Source organism: Epinephelus lanceolatus, chromosome 18 (assembly GCF_041903045.1).
Source record: "Epinephelus lanceolatus isolate andai-2023 chromosome 18, ASM4190304v1, whole genome shotgun sequence".
NCBI classification, from domain to species: domain Eukaryota; kingdom Metazoa; phylum Chordata; class Actinopteri; order Perciformes; family Serranidae; genus Epinephelus; species Epinephelus lanceolatus.
In genome coordinates this window covers 29,520,875-29,544,053 of record NC_135751.1, presented here as the reverse complement: position 1 = coordinate 29,544,053, position 23,179 = coordinate 29,520,875, and the positions used below count along the sequence as shown (strand labels likewise).

The window sequence follows — 23,179 nt, the reverse complement described above, 5'->3', positions numbered from 1 at the left end:
TACGAGTTATTGGCAGTGTGTCCCTGATATAGTATATGTGTTCTTCATTTATTGGTGTAAGTGAACTGCCAGACATATCAATGATTTCCCACAGTTAAATGACTATTTCTCTGCAGCTTTGCAACACTGTGATCCCTTTACATGGATACATTCATCCCTACAGACACCAGACGACATATGATGTTATAGCAGCTTCTGGTAGATACATTAAACTTGATAAAAACCAAAGACACCTGTCTGTAATTAGTGTACTGGCAAAATATTTAGTATAAAGGCTGAACAAGTCTCACCATGTCAGACTCTTTTCAGAGCTCTTTTTAACATCAGAATATCAAACAGTTTTATATTTTCTCTTTGAGGCCATCCACTTCTGTGAGATTGTATCAGACACATGGACACAAAGGCTGGTTTATCTCTAATACTCATGGTTGTGTTTTTTACTCACTGATCAGTCTGTGTTATATGTAAAACCACAAGTCAGAAATGATCACTGATTGTTCCACAACTCACCCCAAATTAACTGCATGTGAAGAAATTATTAAGAGTTCTGTTCTCAGTGATCTCTGTCTTTGTGTCTTGTTCAGCCACTAATGATGTCAAAATAAAACAGCACTGTGAGGAGGAGTCCATGCAAATCTTCATCTCTTCCATCTTTATTTATCTCACTGCAGACTGAAGAAGAGAGACCAAACCACTGACCAGACATACAACACATTTCCACCATGACTTCAGCTACATGTATAATGTTTCTGATGCTATCATGGATTTCTGGTGAATACATACTTCTGCACTCCTCCTGTTCTTTGAAAAGGTTCATATTTCAGCTCTGTGATGATAACACTACTTTTCTCTCCAGGTGTTTGCAGTCAGACTCTGACTGAGTCTGAACCAGTGGTAAAGCGCCCTGGAGAATCCCACAAACTGACCTGTACATATGCAGGAATATCAGATGGTGATGCTCATATCGCCTGGATCAGACAAGCTGAAGGAAAAGGACTGGAGTGGGTTGCCCGCATTACTGCTCCAACTGGAGGAAATAAAGCTTATTCTACGTCAGTCAAGAATCGCTTCACCATTTCCAGAGACAACAACGTGGACCAGGTGTATCTGCAGATGAACAGCTTGACGGCTGAAGATTCTGCTGTTTATTATTGTGCTCGAGAGCCACAGTGACACAGGAAGCCACAGAGCTGGACAAAAACTCAACATGTCAAACTAAGTCAATACTAGGCGTTTCACTTTCACAGAATCAGCTTCAGTTCAACATCTTCAACACACTCAGAGAAACACAGTCTCAATAAAACCTCCTCATTCAGACAATGTTTATTGCAGCTCTGGTGTTCTCCAATATGTTGTTGAGACTGGGAACATTAAATATTCCTTTCACCTAAGTGTAACTGTCACTGTGAATTGTTCAAAGTTTTGTGAATAACACAAACAGTGGACTTTAAGTCATTCATTTAATAAATACAAATTATTTGTAATTATTTGTAAGTGTCAAAACGAAGGTTCGTAACACACAGCTTTGACTACATGTGACAGGACAGTTCATCCTTCTTTTATAGCCTGTCAGTGTCCTTCTCTATGCAAAGTGAACTTCCTCACAGTCTGCTATAAAGACTTGATATCATGCTGTCAGCTGCAGCAGAAGAAGAGAAGCTCCCATCAGATCACCTTCAATACCAACCATGTTCTCTGTAGCTCTGCTGCTGCTGGCTGCCGGATCCTGTGAGTCTCACTGAGGCAGAGACACTGACAGTATGATCACAGCACACTGACTGTTCACTCTTATTACACTCATTCAATATTCAACATGTTTTCCTCCACAGGTGTGAAGTGTCAACAGTTGACACAGCCAGCCTCTGTGACTGTGCAGCCAGGTCAACGTCTGACCATCACCTGTCAGGTCTCTTATTCTGTGAACAGCTATCGAACACATTGGATCAGACAGCCTGCAGGGAAAGGACTGGAGTGGAATGGAAGAAGAGGTGGTGGATACAGCACAGAATCCAAAGATTCACTGAAGAACAAGTTCAGTATCAGCTTAGACTCTTCCAGCAACACAGTGACTCTAAACGGACAGAATGTGCAGCCTGAAGACACTGCTGTGTATTACTGTGCCGGACAGTCACAGTGACACAAAGCATCAGTAGACCTGAACAAAAACCCCTCAGTGCCTGAACACTTGTAACATGAAGCCACCAGAGGAGGAGCCCTCAGACCACTAATGATTTCAACACCAGCTCACTGTTACAGTACAGAGAGAAACAGTCTAAGGATTTAAGAGGAAGGCTGATTTAATAGCAGCTGTTTTCATCAGTTTAAAAACTTGTACTTGACAATCACTGATACATCAATGTATTTATCATGACAAAAACTAATATGCACTTTTATAAACTGTCAAGCAATACATTTTCAAGTAGTGAATAAATGCAGCTGAATTGTTATCGAGGTAGAAGTGATTCTTTTTGGTCTAATAAAACTGTGCATTAGATTTTTCAAAAGAAAGATTCCAGCCAGTAGAAGCTGCAGGCCAAAACACAACTGAAAACATATAGGATGTCAGTTTCCCTTGAAAAGAACAAAATCTTAACTTGAAAAAGGGTAAAGAGACATGAGATATTGTTTGCTCATCTCAAATGAAGCCTACATGGTGATTTTCATACTACTATACTACTATACTATACTACTACTCACCAGTAGCAATAATATTCCATGATTAGCAAGTCACACTGAACAAAAGCATCTGCCATGTTAAATAAATGTGTTGAAATGTTACAGAGTGACTCACAGTAAAACAGGGACAATAACAGAACAAACTGTTCATTCAAAAGGAGGAGTCAATGCAAAACTCAGATATCTTCCACCTCTACTTATCTGACTGCAGAGAGGAGGACAGAGAACAGTGGACACACAGTTTAACATGATGGACTATAGGACAGGACTGCTGCTTTTAACTATCTGCTGGGCAGGTGAAGATTTTTTTACTGATCTTGATTTGATATTTTTATTTGTGCTTCCAATGAAATGCATGACATGCGTATACTTTTGTCTTGACAGGTGTTGATGGTCAGACTCTGACAGAATCTGAACCAGTGACTAAAAGGCCTGGAGAATCTCACAGACTGACCTGTACAGCCTCTGGATTTAACTTAGGTGGCTACCACATGCACTGGGTCAGACAGGCTCCTGGAAAAGGACTGGAGTGGAATGCTTTTATCAGCAATGGAGGTGGCAGCATCTACTACTCTCAGTCAGTTCAAGGCCAGTTCACCATCTCCAGAGACAACAGCAGACAGCAGGTGTATCTGCAGATGAACAGTCTGAAGACTGAAGATTCTGCTGTTTATTATTGTGCTCGAGAGCCACAGTGACTGGAGTTGGTTGAGCAGCTGTACAAAAACCTACAGTATCTTCCAGGCTGCACAAGCATTGAGAATTTGTTATGTAGGCTATTTGTTCATACTGTATTATTAACATTAAATATACATTATATGACATCATGTTTCCATTTTCATATTGTTTATAGTATGTGTTTTAACATCCCATAATATTTGTCCCTGCATTATAAAGACCTGAAAACTGAAAAATATTGTTCATAAACCTAAAAGAAACCACAGTAAAGAACACTAGCTCATGAACTAAAGCTGAACACAGATGAATGAACTCAGAAATGTAAAAACTACCAAAGTTTTCACCGCCATTGAAATATTTATTTTACTGCAGTTTGTGAAACATTTCAGTTCCTGAGCAGCTGTTTTCCAACAACTACAAACATTGAAACCGTTAAAAAGAATTTATTCAAACCAGCCGCATCAGACTGAAGTTTTTATACTATTTAATTGACATGATTCTGGCTGCTGTCACTTTATGTCTGTGTACAGCAAATACAGTAATCAAGTAAGTAGATGATACAAAATATTGACAATAAAACAAAGTTAGCAATGGTTGCATGCAAATGCTGGAATATGGATCAAATGTAAAGCAGAGGTGATTTGTTGTCTCTCTGCAGATATAATAACACTGAACAGACTCTTCTATTGGCTCCAGTTAGACCAAGATTGATGCTTCATATGTTTGATTCTATGCAAACTCAGTGAGCTTCCTTGTTACTCAGCTATAAAAACATCACATCAGGCTGTCAGTGGAGTTCACAGCACGTCAGTTTCAACATAAACCATGTTCTCTGTAGCTCTGCTGCTGCTGTTGGCAGCTGGATGTGAGTCTCTCTGGATTTGTCAAAGTCAACAGTTCTTCTTTTGCTCTATAACTTGATCATTTGTTACAAAACATTTTCTGTTCATTAACAGGTACGAAGTGTGAACAGTTGACACAGCCAGCCTCTGTGACTGTGCAGCCAGGTCAACGTCTGACCATCACCTGTCAGGTCTCTTATTCTGTGGGCAGCTACTGGACAGCTTGGATCAGACAGCCTGCAGGGAAAAGACTGGAGTGGATTGGAATGAAATATACTGGAGGCACTCACTACAAAGATTCACTGAAGAACAAGTTCAGTATCAGCTTAGACTCTTCCAGCAACACAGTGACTCTAAACGGACAGAATGTGCAGCCTGAAGACACTGCTGTGTATTACTGTGCCAGAGAGCCACAGTGACACAAAGCATCAGTAGACCTGAACAAAAACCCCTCAGTGCCTGAACACTTGTAACATGAAGCCACCAGAGGAGGAGCCCTCAGACCACTAATGATTTCAACACCAGCTCACTGTTACAGTACAGAGAGAAACAGTTACAGAGGCAGCCAGTTTGTCCACAGAGATGTGATTCAGCCACACATGTTCTATATGTTAACATTCATAAAGACTGTGACTGAATTGATAAAAATGCACTGAACTTACATAATTTCTTAGCATTTTTGTGTTACTGTTAACTTAAACAGAAGCTACATCTCTTCATAAAAGCACAAAAATTTTCATAGGCTCGGCTAGATGGGGTGGGGGGCACTGAAAACTGAAGGGGAATGACCCTGCATGTTTCAAACGCAGACGACAGCACGACCATCAAACTGCAAAGATCAGCTCGTTCTTCATCTCCCCACACCACACATTTTCCATGATATCATTATTTCTTTTCTGCAACGTCACATGTGCCATTCAGACAATCTTTCCTTCTTTTACAGGTCATATGAAACAACACTACAAAATACTGCTCCTGTCTCTGGGTGTAATGTTGTATTCCACAAGACACTTTCATATAAACACAGAAAAAACAAAATGATGAATGATGCAACTAAGTGTAACTATAACAGAGTGCCTATGGCAAGCCGTTTGAGCATTTATTCCATATCCTTGGTATCAGGTGTCAGTGTCGTTCACTGGTTCGATCATTGTCAGCACTAGTTGGACATCTGGTCACACTAGTTAGACATTTTGTCCAACTAGTTGAACAAAGAGTCTTACTAGTCACTCTTTTTCAGCAACTAGTGACACTTTTGTCAAACTAGTAACAACTGAAGCCTGACTAGTGAAGCCACAGAGCCATACTAGTGGCACCAAAATCCAAACTAGTCAGCTTTTTGACAGACTGGGCTGAACTAGTAATGCTTAAAGTCTTACTAGTGAACTAGTGAGCTGCAAAAGCTCTGACTTGTTAACTAGTAGCAGCTATTCACCTCACTAGTTTGCTAGTATCCTCAAGTTTTTTACACTAGTTACACATGTAAGAGCCAAAATATCACTAGTGTGACTAGTAAGGATTTACACCTTACTAGTCACACTAGAAAAAGTCTCATTGACCTTACTAGTTAACTAGTGGGGCTTAAAATGTTTACTAGTTGAACTAGTGGAAGCTGAAATACTCACTAGTTTTTTCTGCTACTAGTTAACAAGTCAGAGCTTTTGCAACTCACTAGTTCACTAGTAAGACTTTAAGCATTACTAGTTCAGCCCAGTGAGCCACTAGTCTGTCAAAAAGCTGACTGGTTTGGATTTTGGTGCCACTAGTAGGGCTCTGTGGCTTCACTAGTCAGGCTTCAGTTGTTACTAGTTTGACAAAAGTGTCACTAGTTGCTGAAAAAGAGTGACTAGTAAGACTCTTTGTTCAACTAGTTGGACAAAATGTCTAACTAGTGTGACCAGATGTCCAACTAGTGCTGACAATGATCGAACCAGTGAACGACACTGACACCTGATATCAAGGATATGGAATAAATGCTCAAACGGCTTGCCATAAGTGCCAGTTGAGGAGCCACTCCCTCTCCATGATATCCTGATGCAAATCTTCAGTGTGTGCAGTGTACTTCTGTCCTGCTGACTGCTCTTGTACTTTGTGTGGAGCATCAGAGGTCACATCTCCAGCCTCAGGATGATGAACACACTCACTCTTCTGCTGGTTGCTCTCTCTCTGCCCTGTGAGTTCTCCTGCTTCTTGCTGCTTCATCTTTTATCAGACAACATGGACTGATGGTCAGTCAGTGATAGCAGAAAACTTCCCAGGTGACTGTCTCACTTTCTTCTGTGGTTCCTCTCTCCTTTCATCTCCTCAGGTTGTACAGGTCAGAGTATGGAGTCCATTCCTTCCAGTTCAGTAGTGAAAAAGCCTGGTGAGACTCTCAGTCTCTCCTGCAGGGGATCTGGCTTCACATTTAGCTGCTGTGGTATGAATTGGATCAGACAACCTGCAGGAAAAGGACTGGAATGGATGGGGTTTGTTCGCACTGATGCAACTGCAACTGGATATGCCAGCAGTGTGCAAGGACGAATAGAAATCACCAGAGATAACAGCAACAGCATGGTGTATCTGAGACTGTCCAACTTAAAGCCAGAGGACTCTGCTGTGTATTACTGTGTCAGATACACACACTGGATTTAGTTACAAGAGAGCCTGTACAACAACCTGAAAGAATTTATTTTTACACAGACCAACAGGGGGCAGTAGGACACCTAAAATATGATGTCAGTAAGAGCACCAGGAAAATGCCATTGTATACAAAAACAAAGAAAGACATAACAACGGCAGATGTTGATGTTGTATTTTTAGATTTCCTGTTGCTTTTTACCAACAATGTAATTGTGAATAACTGACAGAGAATCAGTTATGCATTATGTTTTCCTCTAGTTTTGTGTTTGTGTTTGTCTGTGTTACAGGGCTTGTAAAGAATAGGAAAGTCAATCTTACAGTATTGTATGAAATAATAATCGCATTACTTACAGACTGTGAAACTGAGTAGTACTTTATACCATTAAGTAATTACACAACTGCGTGTTCAAAATGACATGTGATGATCCTTGAATGTCCTTTCCTCGGCCTCCACATGCTCTCTACTTAGTGAATGGAAAAGAAAAAATCTTAGACACAGATTTATATATGAATGTCACCAGGTGACAATGTTTATAATAATAATAATAATAATAATAATAATTATCATTATTATTATTATTATAACAATAACAATAATAATATGACAAAAATGTGCACTAAAACTCCATGAAGAAAGAACAGAGCTGATGTGATTGGTGTTATCTGACATTAACACAGCTACTGATGGTGGTAAATTAAGTCCAATTCAAATGCCTGTTCATATTTTAACCTGACCTAATAATGCAAATATCTTTCCTTGCTTGATTGTATCTTGCTCCATGTGAGGAGGAGTCAATGCAAAACTCAGATATCTTCCACCTCTACTTATCTGACTGCAGAGAGGAGGACAGAGAACAGTGGACACACAGTTTAACATGATGGACTATAGGACAGGAGTGCTGCTTTTAACTATCTGCTGGGCAGGTGAAGATTTTACCTGATGTGTATATTAGGTTTTCTTTTAGGTTGTAAATGTGTTGCATGTCATGGTTTTCTTGCTGTCTTGACAGGTGTTGATGGTCAGACTCTGACTCAGTCTGAACCAGTGATTAAAAGGCCTGGAGAATCTCACAGACTGACCTGTACAGCCTCTGGATTGGACTTTGATAACCACTACATGGCCTGGGTCAGACAGGCTCCTGGAAAAGGACTGGAGTGGGTTGCCGCTATTTATGATAGTAGTTACATCTATTACTCTCAGTCAGTTCAAGGCCGGTTCACCATCTCCAGAGACAACAGCAGAAAGCAGGTGTATCTGCAGATGAACAGTCTGAAGACTGAAGATTCTGCTGTTTATTATTGTGCTCGATCGCCACAGTGACTGGAGTTGGTTGAGCAGCTGTACAAAAACCTACAGTGCACTTCTTCTTTCAGGCTGTTAGAGCCTAAGCATTAAGTATTTTTTTAGTATTCCTTTAAAATGTAATGCTGTATTTTCTGTATAATGTTAATGTTTTATACTTTATGTTTTATATAATAAATATGTCATAAATAAATAATAATAATAATAATAATAATAACCTGCACTGTACAAATTAAGAAAAGTGTTCTTGAGAAATACTATCACAAATCATTAAATATAAAAAAAAACCTTAACACACACAATGAACATCACTCGTTCATAAAATGGCCAAAGACAGCACAATAATCTGGTGGCTGAAATGAAACTACTGCAAATACTTTCTACAAATGAAGACACAATAAAGTTATGTGGAACCTGAAGTGAGTCAAAGTATGTGATAATAAAAAACAATGTTGCAGTTAATTTCATAAAATTAAGTACAGTAAGTATGTAAATTATTGGATCAATAAGTGCTGTATGTAGTAAATGCATGTTAATGCAACACATTTAGACACTGATAGTTTACAGTAGGCTTAAAGAAAGTTAACAGTTGTTTAATTGATGTAAAGGCAGGGACATTTTCTAAATGTTACTGTTCAGTGTGTAATAAAGTTACATCACTGTGTAAAGCAGAGGTGATTTGTTGGTTTTTTTTATACTTTTATTAATCCCCCCTGAGGGGAAATTCAATGTTTTTAATCTTTTCGTCATAAACACACAGGTGTGAAAGACACATACATGCACAAACATTACCTATACATGCACCGAGCCCCGAGCGGTTGGGGGGTTCGGTGACTTGCTCAAGGGCACCTCGGCAGTGCCCAGTGCCACCAGTCCCGCTCCATATTTGGAGCCGGATGGGGACTCGAACAGGCGACCCTCCGGTTCCCAACCCAAGCCCCTTTGGACTGAGCTACTGCCGCCCCCAATTTTCAATTCCAGAAAATAAACATTTTGATTTCCACTGAAACAATCGTACATTAAAAATGTTCCTCAGTTGAATATACTGTTAGAAAATGACATCTTGTCTGTCTCTTTAGCATCTAACTACTGTAATTTACAATACAAGCAGTTACCAGGTATTTGGTGTTTTGACATTTCCCCCTGCTCTTGTTGAAATCTCTACTGATGTGAAAGTACATCTGCTTTCCATGTTGTCTTTTCACACCTGCAGAGGGAGGTCCATGCAAACACTTCCTTCCTTATAATCACATCATTAACAGCTCTCAGATCATTTATGACACAACAACTGGGACACTTTATAAACCCTCAAAAGATTCAGATCACAAAGCACTGGATTACAGTGTTTATCACAGAATGGAAAATATGATTTGCTGGAGTTTATTCTTCATAGTTACTTTTCATGGTGAGAAGAATTTCTGCTTTAACTCACTAAAGACATTTAAAAATATGTAATCTGTGATATATAAATGTGATGATGATCACAATGTCTTTACTTACAGGAGTTTGGAGTGAGATCAAACTGGACCAGTCTTCCTCTGAGGTGAAAAGACCTGGAGAGACAGTGAAGATGTCATGTATCATTTCTGGTTATAGCATGACAAGCAAGTATCTGCACTGGATACGACAGAGGCCAGGGAATGCTCTGGAGTGGATTGGGTGGATGAACACAGGTTCAAACTCTGCTAGCTATGGCAGCTCCTTTCAAAGCCGTTTCATCATGACTGAAGATGTGCCCAGCAGCACTCAGTACCTCGAGGTAGAGAAACACAAAGCATCAGTTGACCTGAACAAAAACCCCTCACTGCCTGAACACTTGTAACATGAAGCCACCAGAGGAGGAGCCCTCAGACCACTAATGATTTCAACACCAGCTCACTGTTGTTTATTGTGACAGTAAAAAGTGAAGCAGGCTTTAGCTTGTATAAATGGTTCTTAAATAAATCTAATAGCAGCTATATCTTCCTCAGTTTAAATACTCACATTTTCAGCATATTCCTTCTTTGTCTTACACCAGTGTTTGTTGGATTATTGTTGGTAATGAATCACTGGCACAGTGAAGGTTGACAATAAACATTCACATCTTCTCTCTGAGAAGGTAAGAAGAACAACAGACCTACAGGTTGTACTTGAGTACAGTCAGCACACATCAGTAATGTTGCTGCAAATTTAAACTGCATGTCACAGAAACATGCCAAGTTTCAACTAGAAAATGGATGGTGGAAAATGTCCCATTGTTTAGTGTAGTCTAGTGGTGATGACATGCAACTGCCAGACATATCAATGATTTCCAACAGTTATATGACTATTTTTCTGCAGCTTTGCAACACTGTGATCCCTTTACATGGATACATTCATCCCTACAGACACCAGACGACATATGATGTTATAGCAGCTTCTGGTAGATACATTAAACCTGATGAAAAACCAACAACGCCTGTCTGTAATTAGTGTACTGGCAAAATATTTAGTATAAAGGCTGAACAAGTCTCACCATGTCAGAGTCTTTTCAGAGCTCTTTTTAACATCAGAATATCAAACAGTTTTATATATTTTCTCTTTGAGTCCATCCACTTCTGTGAGATTGTATCAGACACATGGACACAAAGGCTGGTTTATCTCTAATACTCATGGTTGTGTTTTTTACTCACTGATCAGTCTGTGTTATATGTAAAACCACAAGTCAGAAATGATCACTGACTGTTCCACAACTCACCCCAAATTAACTGCATGTGAAGAAATTATTAAGAGTTCTGTTCTCAGTGAGCTCTGTCTTTGTGTCTTGTTCAGCCACTAATGATGTCAAAATAAAAAAGCACTTTGAGGAGGAGTCCATGCAAATCTTCATCTCCTCCATCTTTATTTATCTCACTGCAGACTGAAGAAGAGAGACCAAACCACTGACCAGACATACAACACATTTCCACCATGACTTCAGCTACATGTATAATGTTTCTGATGCTATCATGGATTTCTGGTGAATACATACTTCTGCACTCCTCCTGTTCTTTGAAAAGGTTCATATTTCAGCTCTGTGATGATAACACTACTTTTCTCTCCAGGTGTTTGCAGTCAGACTCTGACTGAGTCTGAACCAGTGGTAAAGCGCCCTGGAGAATCCCACAAACTGACCTGTACATATGCAGGAATATCAGATGATGATGCTTATATCTCCTGGATCAGACAAGCTGAAGGAAAAGGACTGGAGTGGGTTGCCCACATTTCTGCTCCGAGTGGAAGCAATAAATATTATTCCTCGTCAGTCAAGAATCGCTTCACCATTTCCAGAGACAACAACATGGACCAGGTGTATCTGCAGATGAACAGCTTGACGGCTGAAGATTCTGCTGTTTATTATTGTGCTCGAGAGCCACAGTGACACAGGAAGCCACAGAGCTGTACAAAAACTCAACATGTCAAACTAAGTCAATACTAGGCGTTCTGCTTTTCACTTTCACAGAATCAGCTTCAGTTCAATCAGGAGAGACTCGTTTTTAGTTTTGGACAAGAAAATTTTCAATGACAAGTGCACATGAGAATGAAAATGTGAAAATGTGAGAAGTCTTTGGCGATTAGACCCCTTCGAGAGGGTGAGCTATAAGGAGGGTGATGGATCTGTAGCCAATTAGGGAACCCCCCCCGGGGTCTAGATGCTGGTGCTGGTAGAGGAAGTGAAGAAGAGATGAGGATTAGATGGATGGGTGCTGATGATCTAGATGAGTAGAGGTATGAGTCTTCAGGCTTGTCTTTGACCTTGGATACGACGGCTGGAGGTGAACGGGGTGGAGGAGGGGTGGTGATTCTGTCTAGAATGACAGCTGAAAGAGGCAGAGGAGAGAAGATTTAAAATCTCGTAGTGACAACCTGATTGGCTGATGGAAGTCGTGGCTAATTACGATAGGACAGCTAGAGGAGTGAACGCCCAGAGGCAGCTGATTGGAGGAAGCAGTGGGAGTAGGAGAGGGAGAATTGTGTATGAATGAGCACCGGACGGTCTTCCTGATTGAACTTACGCTGAGCTTCATTTCAACATCTTCAACACACTCAGAGAAACACAGTCTCAATAAAACCTCCTCATTCAGACAATTTTTATTGCAGCTCTGGTGTTCTCCAATATGTAGTTGAGACTGGGAACATTAAGTATTCCTTTCACCTAAGTGTAACTGTCACTCTGAATTGTTCATAATTTCATGAAGAATAAAAACATTAGGCTTTAAGTTATTAATTTAATAGATCATTTTTCTTTAAATGTCAAAATAAAGATTCACAACACAGCTCACAGCTTTGGCTACTGAAAACAGCAGAGTCCATCCTTCTTTTATAGCCTGTCAGTGTCCTTCTCTATGCAAAGTGAACTTCCTCACAGTCTGCTATAAAGACTTGATATCATGCTGTCAGCTGCAGCAGAAGAAGAGAAGCTCCCATCAGATCACCTTCAATACCAACCATGTTCTCTGTAGCTCTGCTGCTGCTGCTGGCTGCTGGATCCTGTGAGTCTTACTGAGGCAGAGACACTGACAGTATGATCACAGCACACTGACTGTTCACTCTTATTACACTCATTCAATATTCAACATGTTTTCCTCCACAGGTGTGAAGTGTGAACAGTTGACACAGCCAGCCTCTGTGACTGTGCAGCCAGGTCAACGTCTGACCATCACCTGTCAGGTCTCTTATTCTCTCAGCAGCTCTCGTACACACTGGATCAGACAGCCTGCAGGGAAAGGACTGGAGTGGATTGCAAGTGCACATGTTGGACACGGCACATACTACAAAGATTCACTGAAGAACAAGTTCAGTATCAGCTTAGACTCTTCCAGCAACACAGTGACTCTAAACGGACAGAATGTACAGCCTGAAGACACTGCTGTGTATTACTGTGCCAGAGAGCCACAGTGACACAAAGCATCAGTAGACCTGAACAAAAACCCCTCAGTGCCTGAACACTTGTAACATGAAGCCACCAGAGGAGGAGCCCTCAGACCACTAATGATTTCAACACCAGCTCACTGTTACAGTACAGAGAGAAACAGACTTTAATGGTTCTTAAATAAATCTCTTCTTTTTAATCTTCCATAAAATTGTTATTAAAACAAACAAACAAAAAATGCAGTTCTTATGTGAAGCATAACTGCACTTGTGACTGACTACATTATAGTCTTGAGCCAACTTCATGGTGATGTTAAATAGTCAAACTACAGAAAAGTTTGTTTTCACTGACAATCAGAAATTTTGTCAGAAATTCCAGTTCCACCTTCTCTTTGTGTGAGATACACCTTCGTGACTAAACAACTGGTATAGTTTACAAGCCAGCTTATTCCACGTCAGTCAAGAATTGCTTCACCATTTCCAGAGACAACAACGTGGACCAGGTGTATCTGCAGATGAACAGCTTGACAGCTGAAGATTCTGCTGTTTATTATTGTGCTCGAAGGCCACAGTGACACAGGAAGCCACAGAGCTGTACACAAACCACTGAAAATGCCACTGCGACAGTCACTAATAGAAAGTGCTGTAAAACCACCCCATGCAAGATGTTTTCAAACAGACCCCTAATTCATGTCTATCCTAAGCGTTCCCCTGCAGGATGCTTCATTCACAACTTGTCTAAAACAGCAACAAAGAGTGGAGTTTACACACATCAGGCTGACCTTCTCCTCATCTTTAAAACCAATTACAGAAGAATAATCTTTATTTTGTTTTATTACCCTCTCATCTACTGATATCCGCCAAAAAGACCAAATGAAATGCAGCTCTAATCAAATTTAAACATTCTCAATTGCTTTGATGTTTCAATTTTTATTCTACAAATTTACAACAGCATTTAAAAATTTTACCAATTATATAATCTCACATTTATTTTCTTCTGAATGCATTTTGTTCAGTGTTCTTCAAGTCCCTTAACAAGCTGTGAGTTTGAAAGCTCCTTTATTTCTTATTTTGTTTTAATATTTTTTAATAGAAAATAGTATTTTACTTATTAAATAAAATATGATTTTTAAAGCAGACTATGTTGCTACAGTTTCCGAGCACTGTATCCAACATCACAGTCTGGATAAAGGATGCTGTTGACCACAATACAGTGGGTTGATGTTACATCAATATATTAAAAGTTGTTTTTTAATGTTGAAAAGATGACCTTGGAGTCATTTTTAAGTTAAGTTTTTCAGATTCAAATGTGACCATAAGCCATGTCACGGTACATTAATGACAATGACAGGAAAAAACAACACTGAATTTAAAAGAAATCCCAGTAAACTGATTAAAACATGTACAATGCAAAATGCTAACATTTAATATGGCTTTGTTAATTAGAATAGAAGTTTTGTGATATTCTTACCCACTGCTGACAGTACAGGTCCCTGTTCCTCGAGTGCAGGAAACAGTGTCAGGTTTTTGTATGAGGGTTTATCACAGTGATGGGGTGGGCACCCAGATATAGAACCATACAAAAACCTAACAGCAAATCTGCAACACTCTCCCATTCTTGTGACAGAGAAAAGGGACAGGATGAAATATTTCTCATTGGAATACGAGGTAACACTGTGTTTATCATTTTTAATGAGCAGATTAGTCGTTAAAAGTTAGTTAATCAATCGTTTAAAGTCACAGTTAGTGCGCAGATGTAAATGTTATCTTCCAGTAAATCTTCATTTTAAGAACTGATTAAGAATCAGCACAAAACACATGATCATAGGATGACACCAGGGTATAATACTGACCAGGATTTATGTTTATTTCAGTCACATAACGACGTTTTCGGGCACTTTTCCGGTACATGAGGTTTTTGTTTAGGCACTGAATGGAGATGTAGCACTGTGATGCTTTGGACTACTGGGGCCGGGGGACTGATGTCACAGTATCTTCACGTAAGTCACATTTAAACTTAATTTTTATTACGAAATCTTTTTGTCTTTTTTGTGTGTTTTTAGTGTGTTTCTTGATGGTAGAGAAGTTTATCTAATGGCCTTATTTAGGTTTATACTGATGTGAAACAGAGCAGACAGATGTTTGTAACGCAGCTGTTTCTTAGAAAGCTTTGAAAACATTTTCTTTGGCATCAACACTAAATGCAGGTTTGAGATGTTCTTAGAATTTATTCAGCTCGATTATAATTGTTGCTGATGAATGATTATCGTGGATATTAATTATGAACCATGCCGTACCTGGATTTGTTTTAATAAGAAGTTAGCGTAAAGCTAAACATATATTTAATTTGTGAGATTAATACCAGGTCAGTGTGTGTGTGTGTGTGTGTGTGCGTGCGTGTGTGTGTGTGTTTAAATATCTAAACACTGAAGAAAGACATAATCAAGTACATACGTTTATCTTGTGTCAAAGTCAAAGTTGTTCGTGTATTAACTTGATGATATCCGTTATGTTAACATTGTTAGAATATGGATTATATGTCATTATTTATTCCTTTATTAGTTAATACTAAATACATAATTTAAAAAGATTGTTGAGATAAACCAGGAACGTAAGAACAATTTAGGATTTCAGTTTGTGAAATGTTCAAACAACAACTAGTAGCATTTTATATTTACAATCACCCTGATTTAAGAGTTACAGGTGGCTATGAAGATAACAAAAAAATGTTTTTTGGAAAAATTAATTAATTATTTTTATTCATCATATATTAGACCAAAGTGTTTGACATTAAATAAATGAGCAGGGCATTTAAAGAAAGTATCAAGATTATATTTATTGAATTAGTTCACAATTTATGGTTACATCGCATAGTATATATGTATTTATATTTTATATACAGTACAGGCCAAAAGTTTGGACACACCTTCTCATTCAATGCGTTTTCTTTATTTTCATGACTATTTACATTGTAGATTCTCACTGAAGGCATCAAAACTATGAATGAACACATGTGGAGTTATGTACTTAACAAAAAAAGGTGAAATAACTGAAAACATGTTTTATATTCTAGTTTCTTCAAAATAGCCACCCTTTGCTCTGATTACTGCTTTGCACACTCTTGGCATTCTCTCCATGAGCTTCAAGAGGTAGTCACCTGAAATGGTTTTCCAACAGTCTTGAAGGAGTTCCCAGAGGTGTTTAGCACTTGTTGGCCCCTTTGCCTTCACTCTGCGGTCCAGCTCACCCCAAACCATCTCGATTGGGTTCAGGTCCGGTGACTGTGGAGGCCAGGTCATCTGCCGCAGCACTCCATCACTCTCCTTCTTGGTCAAATAGCCCTTACACAGCCTGGAGGTGTGTTTGGGGTCATTGTCCTGTTGAAAAATAAATGATCGTCCAACTAAACGCAAACCGGATGGGATGGCATGTCGCTGCAGGATGCTGTGGTAGCCATGCTGGTTCAGTGTGCCTTCAATTTTGAATAAATCCCCAACAGTGTCACCAGCAAAACACCCCCACACCATCACACCTCCTCCTCCATGCTTCACAGTGGGAACCAGACATGTGGAATCCATCCGTTCACCTTTTCTGCGTCTCACAAAGACACGGTGGTTGGAACCAAAGATCTCAAATTTGGACTCATCAGACCAAAGCACAGATTTCCACTAGTCTAATGTCCATTCCTTGTGTTTCTTGGCCCAAACAAATCTCTTCTGCTTGTTGCCTCTCCTTAGCAGTGGTTTCCTAGCAGCTATTTGACCATGAAGGCCTGATTGGCGCAGTCTCCTCTTAACAGTTGTTCTAGAGATGGGTCTGCTGCTAGAACTCTGTGTGGCATTCATCTGGTCTCTGATCTGAGCTGCTGTTAACTTGCGATTTCTGAGGCTGGTGACTCGGATGAACTTATCCTCAGAAGCAGAGGTGACTCTTGGTCTTCCTTTCCTGGGTCGGTCCTCATGTGTGCCAGTTTCGTTGTAGCGCTTGATGGTTTTTGCGACTCCACTTGGGGACACATTTAAAGTTTTTGCAATTTTCTGGACTGACTGACCTTCATTTCTTAAAGTAATGATGGCCACTCGTTTTTCTTTAGTTAGCTGATTGGTTCTTGCCATAATATGAATTTTAACAGTTGTCCAATAGGGCTGTCGGCTGTGTATTAACCTGACTTCTGCACAACACAACTGATGGTCCCAACCCCATTGATAAAGCAAGAAATTCCACTAATTAACCCTGATAAGGCACACCTGTGAAGTGGAAACCTTTTCAGGTGACTACCTCTTGAAGCTCATGGAGAGAATGCCAAGAGTGTGCAAAGCAGTAATCAGAGCAAAGGGTGGCTATTTTGAAGAAACTAGAATATAAAACATGTTTTCAGTTATTTCACCTTTTTTTGTTAAGTACATAACTCCACATGTGTTCATTCATAGTTTTGATGCCTTCAGTGAGAATCTACAATGTAAATAGTCATGAAAATAAAGAAAACGCATTGAATGAGAAGGTGTGTCCAAACTTTTGGCCTGTACTGTATGTATATCAATATATTGTATTTATTTTTATGATTTTTATGTCATATTGTCAGACAATTGATTAGCTGTTATAATTCATATGACTTTGTATTTATATTTTAAACTGACACTTTGAAATGAACTGTACCGACCTATTGTTTTTCATTTGAAATGAAAAAAACTCCACAAGGTCAATGCCCGACACGGCAAAAAAGGTTTTAAACTGACTAATTCTTTTTGACACAACAGTGTGGTTTTGCTGTTGTATAAACTCAGATTTAAACTGTTTATCAGTGATAATAATAATAATAACAACGTATTTATTCATTAAAATGATCTTTTGGGCAGGTGTCTCTGTCTTCAGTTCCATCAGTCAATGCACTATATTTATGATTCATTTTTAGACAGGCTGTTGATCACCTGTGTTCTTTCATTGGCCTGTATTGGTATTTACATGTTTTGACACTTGTAAAACTCTTTCACAGAAACAGCTGCGGCCCCGGCTCTGTTTCCTTTGGTTCAGTGTAACTCTGGGACTGCAGGTACAGTCACTGTTGGCTGTATTGCACAAGACTTCTTCCCAAAGAATCTCACTTTCCAGTGGACCGATGCCAGCGGGAACACGCAGACTTTTAAACAATATCCTATGGTTATGAAAGACAACAAATATACAGGAGTCAGTGTGCTAGATGTGTCAAAGTCTGACTGGGATTCAAGGAGGAGTTTTAGTTGCTCAGTGACTCACCCTGGAGGCTCCAAAAACGTGACATTGCAAAGTAAGTGATTTTTAAGTTATTACTATGGCTTGCTTACGTTCATGAGCCCACATGCATCACCTTCTTAATCTGGTTTTTATCTGAAAATGTTCAGTAATCATTTCTGTTTCTAATGTTTACCTTCATCTGTCCTGTATTTTACATTCAAAATACTAAAATGAATAATTAATGACTGATGTCAATTAAAATCTTTACTTGTGTCTTTTTCTTCCACATGATTAGAGCCTCCTCCTCCACCACCTCCTAAGGTAACTTTGGTAGCAGTGCCAGCAGGAGACACTCAGACCCTGGTGTGTACGATTGAGGATCTTCCCTCAAATCAATTGTCAGTCAAATGGAAAAAGAATGCTAACTCTGTTACTGGCTTCACTAACTGCCCCCCCTCCAAATCAATGGAGACGTATATACAGCTGTCAGTATCCTAAAGGTCACGAACTCAGAGTGGGACAGTAAAGCTGTTTACACATGCGAGGTGACGAACCAAGGAACAACATATACAAAAAAAGGCCTCTAAAGGTAAAGTGCTACTGCAATCAGTACATAACAGTGTTGTACTGTAAGTCAGAGTTAATTGTCACAGTATGCTCAAACATAGTTTTTACTGCTGTACTAAACTGGTTTTCTCTGTTGCTCTCGTTTATGTAGTTCCTATCACAGTGACACTGACCCAATCAAGTCCCAAAGAAATATTCAGCAACAACCAGGCAAAGTTTGAGTGTGTCATTACTGGACTGGACCAGAGCGTTATAAATGACTTTCAGATCATCTGGCAAGTCGATGGACAAAATGTGACCGACAACATTGAAACAAAACCTGGAATCAAGAAAATCAGCACGATAACTCGTGCTCACACTGATTGGCAGAGTATCAACAAAGTGCGCTGTTCTGCCATAAGAGACAATATGACACCAGTTATTCAGGAACTGACCATCCAGAAAGGAGGTATGCTGCTGAGTGATAGAAAAGTACTCTGAGAGTCTGAGGAGGCAGCTAACTTTCTGGGGATGAATGTAAATTCAGGTTTACATTTTTTGGACAGGACTTTCTTGGAATATCTGCACAGAGCTATAGAGCAAAAATGCTGCTGTTATCTGCTACAGATAACGTTCAATCAGACATCACACATAGTTACAGGCAGGATGGAGGTCAGGCTTAAGAGTGATGTTCGGAAGTGTTTTAAACAAAATTAATGTTCACTGAAAGCTTTGTAATGTTAAATGTGCATATAGTAATCTCAACAGTCTGTGCAGCACAGAAAGGTAGGCTGACCCTAACCCCTATCAGCATGATTGCACCAGTGTTTAGACCACATCCTTATGTCCCATGTCATAATCTACTGTATTTAAAGCAAATGTAAAGTTTATGTATGAACCTCCTTAGTAAACCAAATCTTTTACAGATGGGAATGATCCAAAAGTGACAGTCCACATTCTCCCATGGGAGGACATCGACAAACCAGCTCAGGGGTCAGAGGTCACTCTGGTGTGTCTGGTCTCCAGTCGTGCGCAGCAGGATTACTACATCGCCTGGAGAGAAGATGCTGGACAAAACACCGGCACCTATAGCGATGGCATTAACTTCCCCCCACAGAAGATCCAAAATGGATACTTAGTTACAAGTATTTACATCACCACCAAGGACAAGTGGAACACAACCAAGTTCTCCTGCAACGTCTGGCCAGCTGGTGGGAACAAGTCAATGAAATCCCGAGACATGTCTTACGCCCTGAGTAACTCCGTTGAATGTAAGAAATAGCAGACTCAGCTTTAAATGTGGCACTCTGTGCTCATGTCTGTCTCTGTGTGTGCTCTCTGCCATGAGAGCCTGTCTTTGTGATTGTACAATTCACAGTCAACATGTCAGTTTACTTTGGTTTGTCATAATGTTGTGTTTCAATCTGTCTTTGTCACACTGTCGAACAGCTTGAGAAGTGTGCTGACTGTTTCTAATAAATGTTGCATGGAGACACTGTTGTTGAATGAATGACTTCAATACATTGAAACAAGTTTTAAGTGATACCTCACATAGTACTGCACTGGTCCACTGCTCATCTAACCACCTATACCTTCCTCTTCTTAGATTTTAATCCAAAGTCAAACCTGGATTTTGCTCTGAGCTGCACTGACGGTGCCGTTGAGGAGGATGAGTACAGCAGCCTTTGGTCCACAACCTCTTCCTTCATATTCCTCTTCATATGCTCTCTCCTCTATAGCACCATAATCAGCCTGGTCAAGGTAAACATGCAGGCTTTCTCTGCATTTCATATGTACTGAGGACTAAAGACTGTGTAAGATATAATGCTGGATTCAAGTTATGAAATAAAGCCAACTCATCTTCACAGACAAGAATGTGCAGGGGAAGAAAAGACAAGAGAGATACTAATGTGAAAGTCATGATGATGGTCCTGAAAAAGGAGACCATTGTAAACCAAGTGAATGCATCCATTTAGCTTAATATAATTAGACAAAAGGGACAAAAAAATCAAACATGTACTTGATTATCAGGTCTGAAAAGTTAATTGGCCCCAGATCAGTCTTTATGGCTGTTGAATTTCTCTATCTGGCTGTGTAAAATAATGGACGTAGCCACCATGACATCACCCATTGGTTTGTGGAGTCCTGTTTTAAAGCCTTGAGTTTGACATTTTGGTGGTCGGTGTCTTAGATGTTCTTTGATCTTAGTTTCATATTTGGATGAAAGAGTGGAGATAGCCTTGTCCTTACTCTAGCTGCTAGCTTGGTTAGCATGTTGCCCTTACAGTCTCTGTTTAACTGTGATAATGCTAATGCTAATGATCACTGGTGAAAAACAGGCTTAAAACTATTAAAACAAAATACCAGAATGCTGAAGAAGACTTTTTTAGGCAACCAAAATGTTGCATTGAACTTTCCTAAACTGAAAACACACTGAATTAGCAACACTTATGACTACACCATCTTTGAATCTGGGGTTACGCCATGGTTACATTACCTAACTAACGTTGCTGCCTTGGTATTGACTGACGGCATCTTCTCTTATCTTAAGCCTTAATAAAATCATAACGGGTGAGTTATATAGAAATTCAGCTCCCGTGCAGTTGTCATGAAGGGTGAAATTATCTGTTTACACCGAAACTGTTTTTTGTGCCAGGCTGTATACATGTTTGTTTCTGCTATAAAGTTTGGCATTTTAACATGGGGGTCTACTTCTGCATTGCATTTTCTGCCCTGGTGATTGCTGCTTGCAGCCAGCACATAAAATATTCTGATTTGTGTGTATTCAATGCTCCACGACACATACTGACATATACCAGTTTATTGAATCAAACACATTAGAGATGCCACCTTAGAGTAATGAATCACAGGTAGCCAGTCATGTCCTGGTGTATGAGGATAAACCTTTTTTATGCAAGTTGTCAAAAATTGTAATTAAATTAAATGTTTATCCAATCCATCAGTTAATATAACTGTTATAGAAAACCAGTTGGCCACAACTATCTAGTAGTACTCTGAAGTGACCAATCAAACCTTACCACTATTTAACACTATTTATTTTTTTGTTTTTGCAGATAAAGTGATAAAGGATGAGATGGATGTACAGCACAGATGACTGCAGGTCTTCATTCACTTTTTTTTTTAATATAAAGGAGTTTTGAGTTTTGAAAACATGTACAAAATCAATAATCTAACATAAAGTTGCTGAATTAAATGGTCGTTATATGTAATGATTAACTATGATTAACTGTGTTATATCAATGTATTTCTCTGTAACCTGGATAAAAATAAAAATACAATTGCAAATCTTAAACATCTTTCTGCGTTGGTTCCTGCTGTTATGATTACAGAAATTATTGATCACTTTTCTTAAACACTTAATGTCACTGAAATGTGTTTGTGTTTAGTATTAACTTTTCATTTACACATAATTCAATTGCACAGTAGTAGAAATAGATATATTCTGTATCTGGTTTTGCATTTGGTAGATTAAATATAAACTTTACTTTTAATATTCAGTGACTTTGTTGATTTAATTTGCTTTCATTTATTTATCATAAATAAGAATTACATAGCTGCATAATTAAATTAAAGGGAGTATGACTATGAGTGATAGAAAGCTTTTGAGGATTTTGTTGTCACTGAGAGTCACAACAGGGATCTAAGAACATCTGTAATAACACCGCAGCAAGACAACACACCACAAACTTCTGTTATCAGTTAAGCTCTGAAGGTTTTTCAGTTTCCTGGTGTTTCTAAACATATCATCTTTAGAGAGTCACTTCCCCCTCTCTCTGCACCTCTGGGACCACACCTGTACTAGTGAAACTTTGTGGAAACCGTCAGAGCTACAAATAAACTTCCTCGAAACAAGAGACCCATCTTTCACTGCACATATTTGCATGTCGGCCTGTACCCAGGCGTGAAGCGGCGAGCATGCATAAAGCAGACACGTCCTCACGGACAGAGACAGCACAAGAAATCGATGAAATACCACGAGGAGGCAGGACAAATGAACAGAGTAATCAAATACACAGGATTTTATAAACTCATCAAACAACAGGACAGCAACATAGGACGTGCAGAGTGCAGAAAATACCAGACACAGTACAAGTATATTTGTGTATCCTGTTGTTTCTTTGCTGTATGGTTGTAAGTTCATGATGATTATAGAGATAGGTAGTTTCACATCAGTGTTCTTCTGAGTATCTGGAGCATCATGGTTGCACACAGCAGGAGCTGTAAGCCTTTGAGATCTTGTGTGATGACGAGTGTGGCCTTGTAACTAGTTCCTTTTAGTTTTGTCTAGAAGGTGTCTCTCACTGCCACTGCCTGACTGAGCTGGATATTAGAAGAAGACGAAGAGTCTGTGGCAGTTCCCCATTATCAAAGGGCATTTATAGCACCCTCAGCAGATTAGGAAGGAGTGCTG

At 39.4% G+C, this 23,179-nt stretch overlaps 2 protein-coding genes across 4 annotated transcripts in view; both read left to right on the top strand.

Annotated features, from left to right (window-relative positions):
* The window catches only part of LOC144458638 (uncharacterized), a 219,740-nt gene that overhangs the window by 161,486 nt on the left and 35,075 nt on the right, over positions 1-23,179 (top strand). The gene's annotated exons all lie outside the window — the stretch shown is intronic.
* Positions 14,378-22,045, top strand: LOC144458642 (immunoglobulin heavy constant mu). 3 transcript variants are annotated; one of them, XM_078161560.1, is made up of 7 exons: positions 14,378-14,658; positions 14,865-14,990; positions 17,984-18,274; positions 18,497-18,790; positions 18,920-19,216; positions 19,674-20,018; positions 20,354-21,815. In XM_078161560.1, exons 5-7 carry the CDS (start codon positions 19,177-19,179, stop codon positions 20,545-20,547), a joined length of 579 nt encoding a protein of 192 aa, XP_078017686.1. In that variant the 5' UTR covers positions 14,378-14,658; positions 14,865-14,990; positions 17,984-18,274; positions 18,497-18,790; positions 18,920-19,176; the 3' UTR covers positions 20,548-21,815. The 3 variants fall into 3 exon arrangements, with proteins under 3 accessions (XP_078017686.1, XP_078017685.1, XP_078017687.1); XM_078161561.1 differs by adding an exon at positions 21,822-22,045 and having other exon boundaries at positions 14,385-14,990; positions 20,354-20,508; XM_078161559.1 differs by having other exon boundaries at positions 14,378-14,990.

What these genes read in the sequence shown, in the direction of transcription:
- LOC144458642 (XM_078161560.1), top strand. Translation starts at nt 19,177, where the DNA reads ATGACACCAGTTATTCAGGAACTGACCATCCAGAAAGGAG. An exon ending in ACTGACCATCCAGAAAGGAG is followed by an intron (nt 19,217 to 19,673) that starts GTATGCTGCTGA and finishes AATCTTTTACAG; the next exon opens with ATGGGAATGATCCAAAAGTG. An exon ending in CCTGAGTAACTCCGTTGAAT is followed by an intron (nt 20,019 to 20,353) that starts GTAAGAAATAGC and finishes TCCTCTTCTTAG; the next exon opens with ATTTTAATCCAAAGTCAAAC.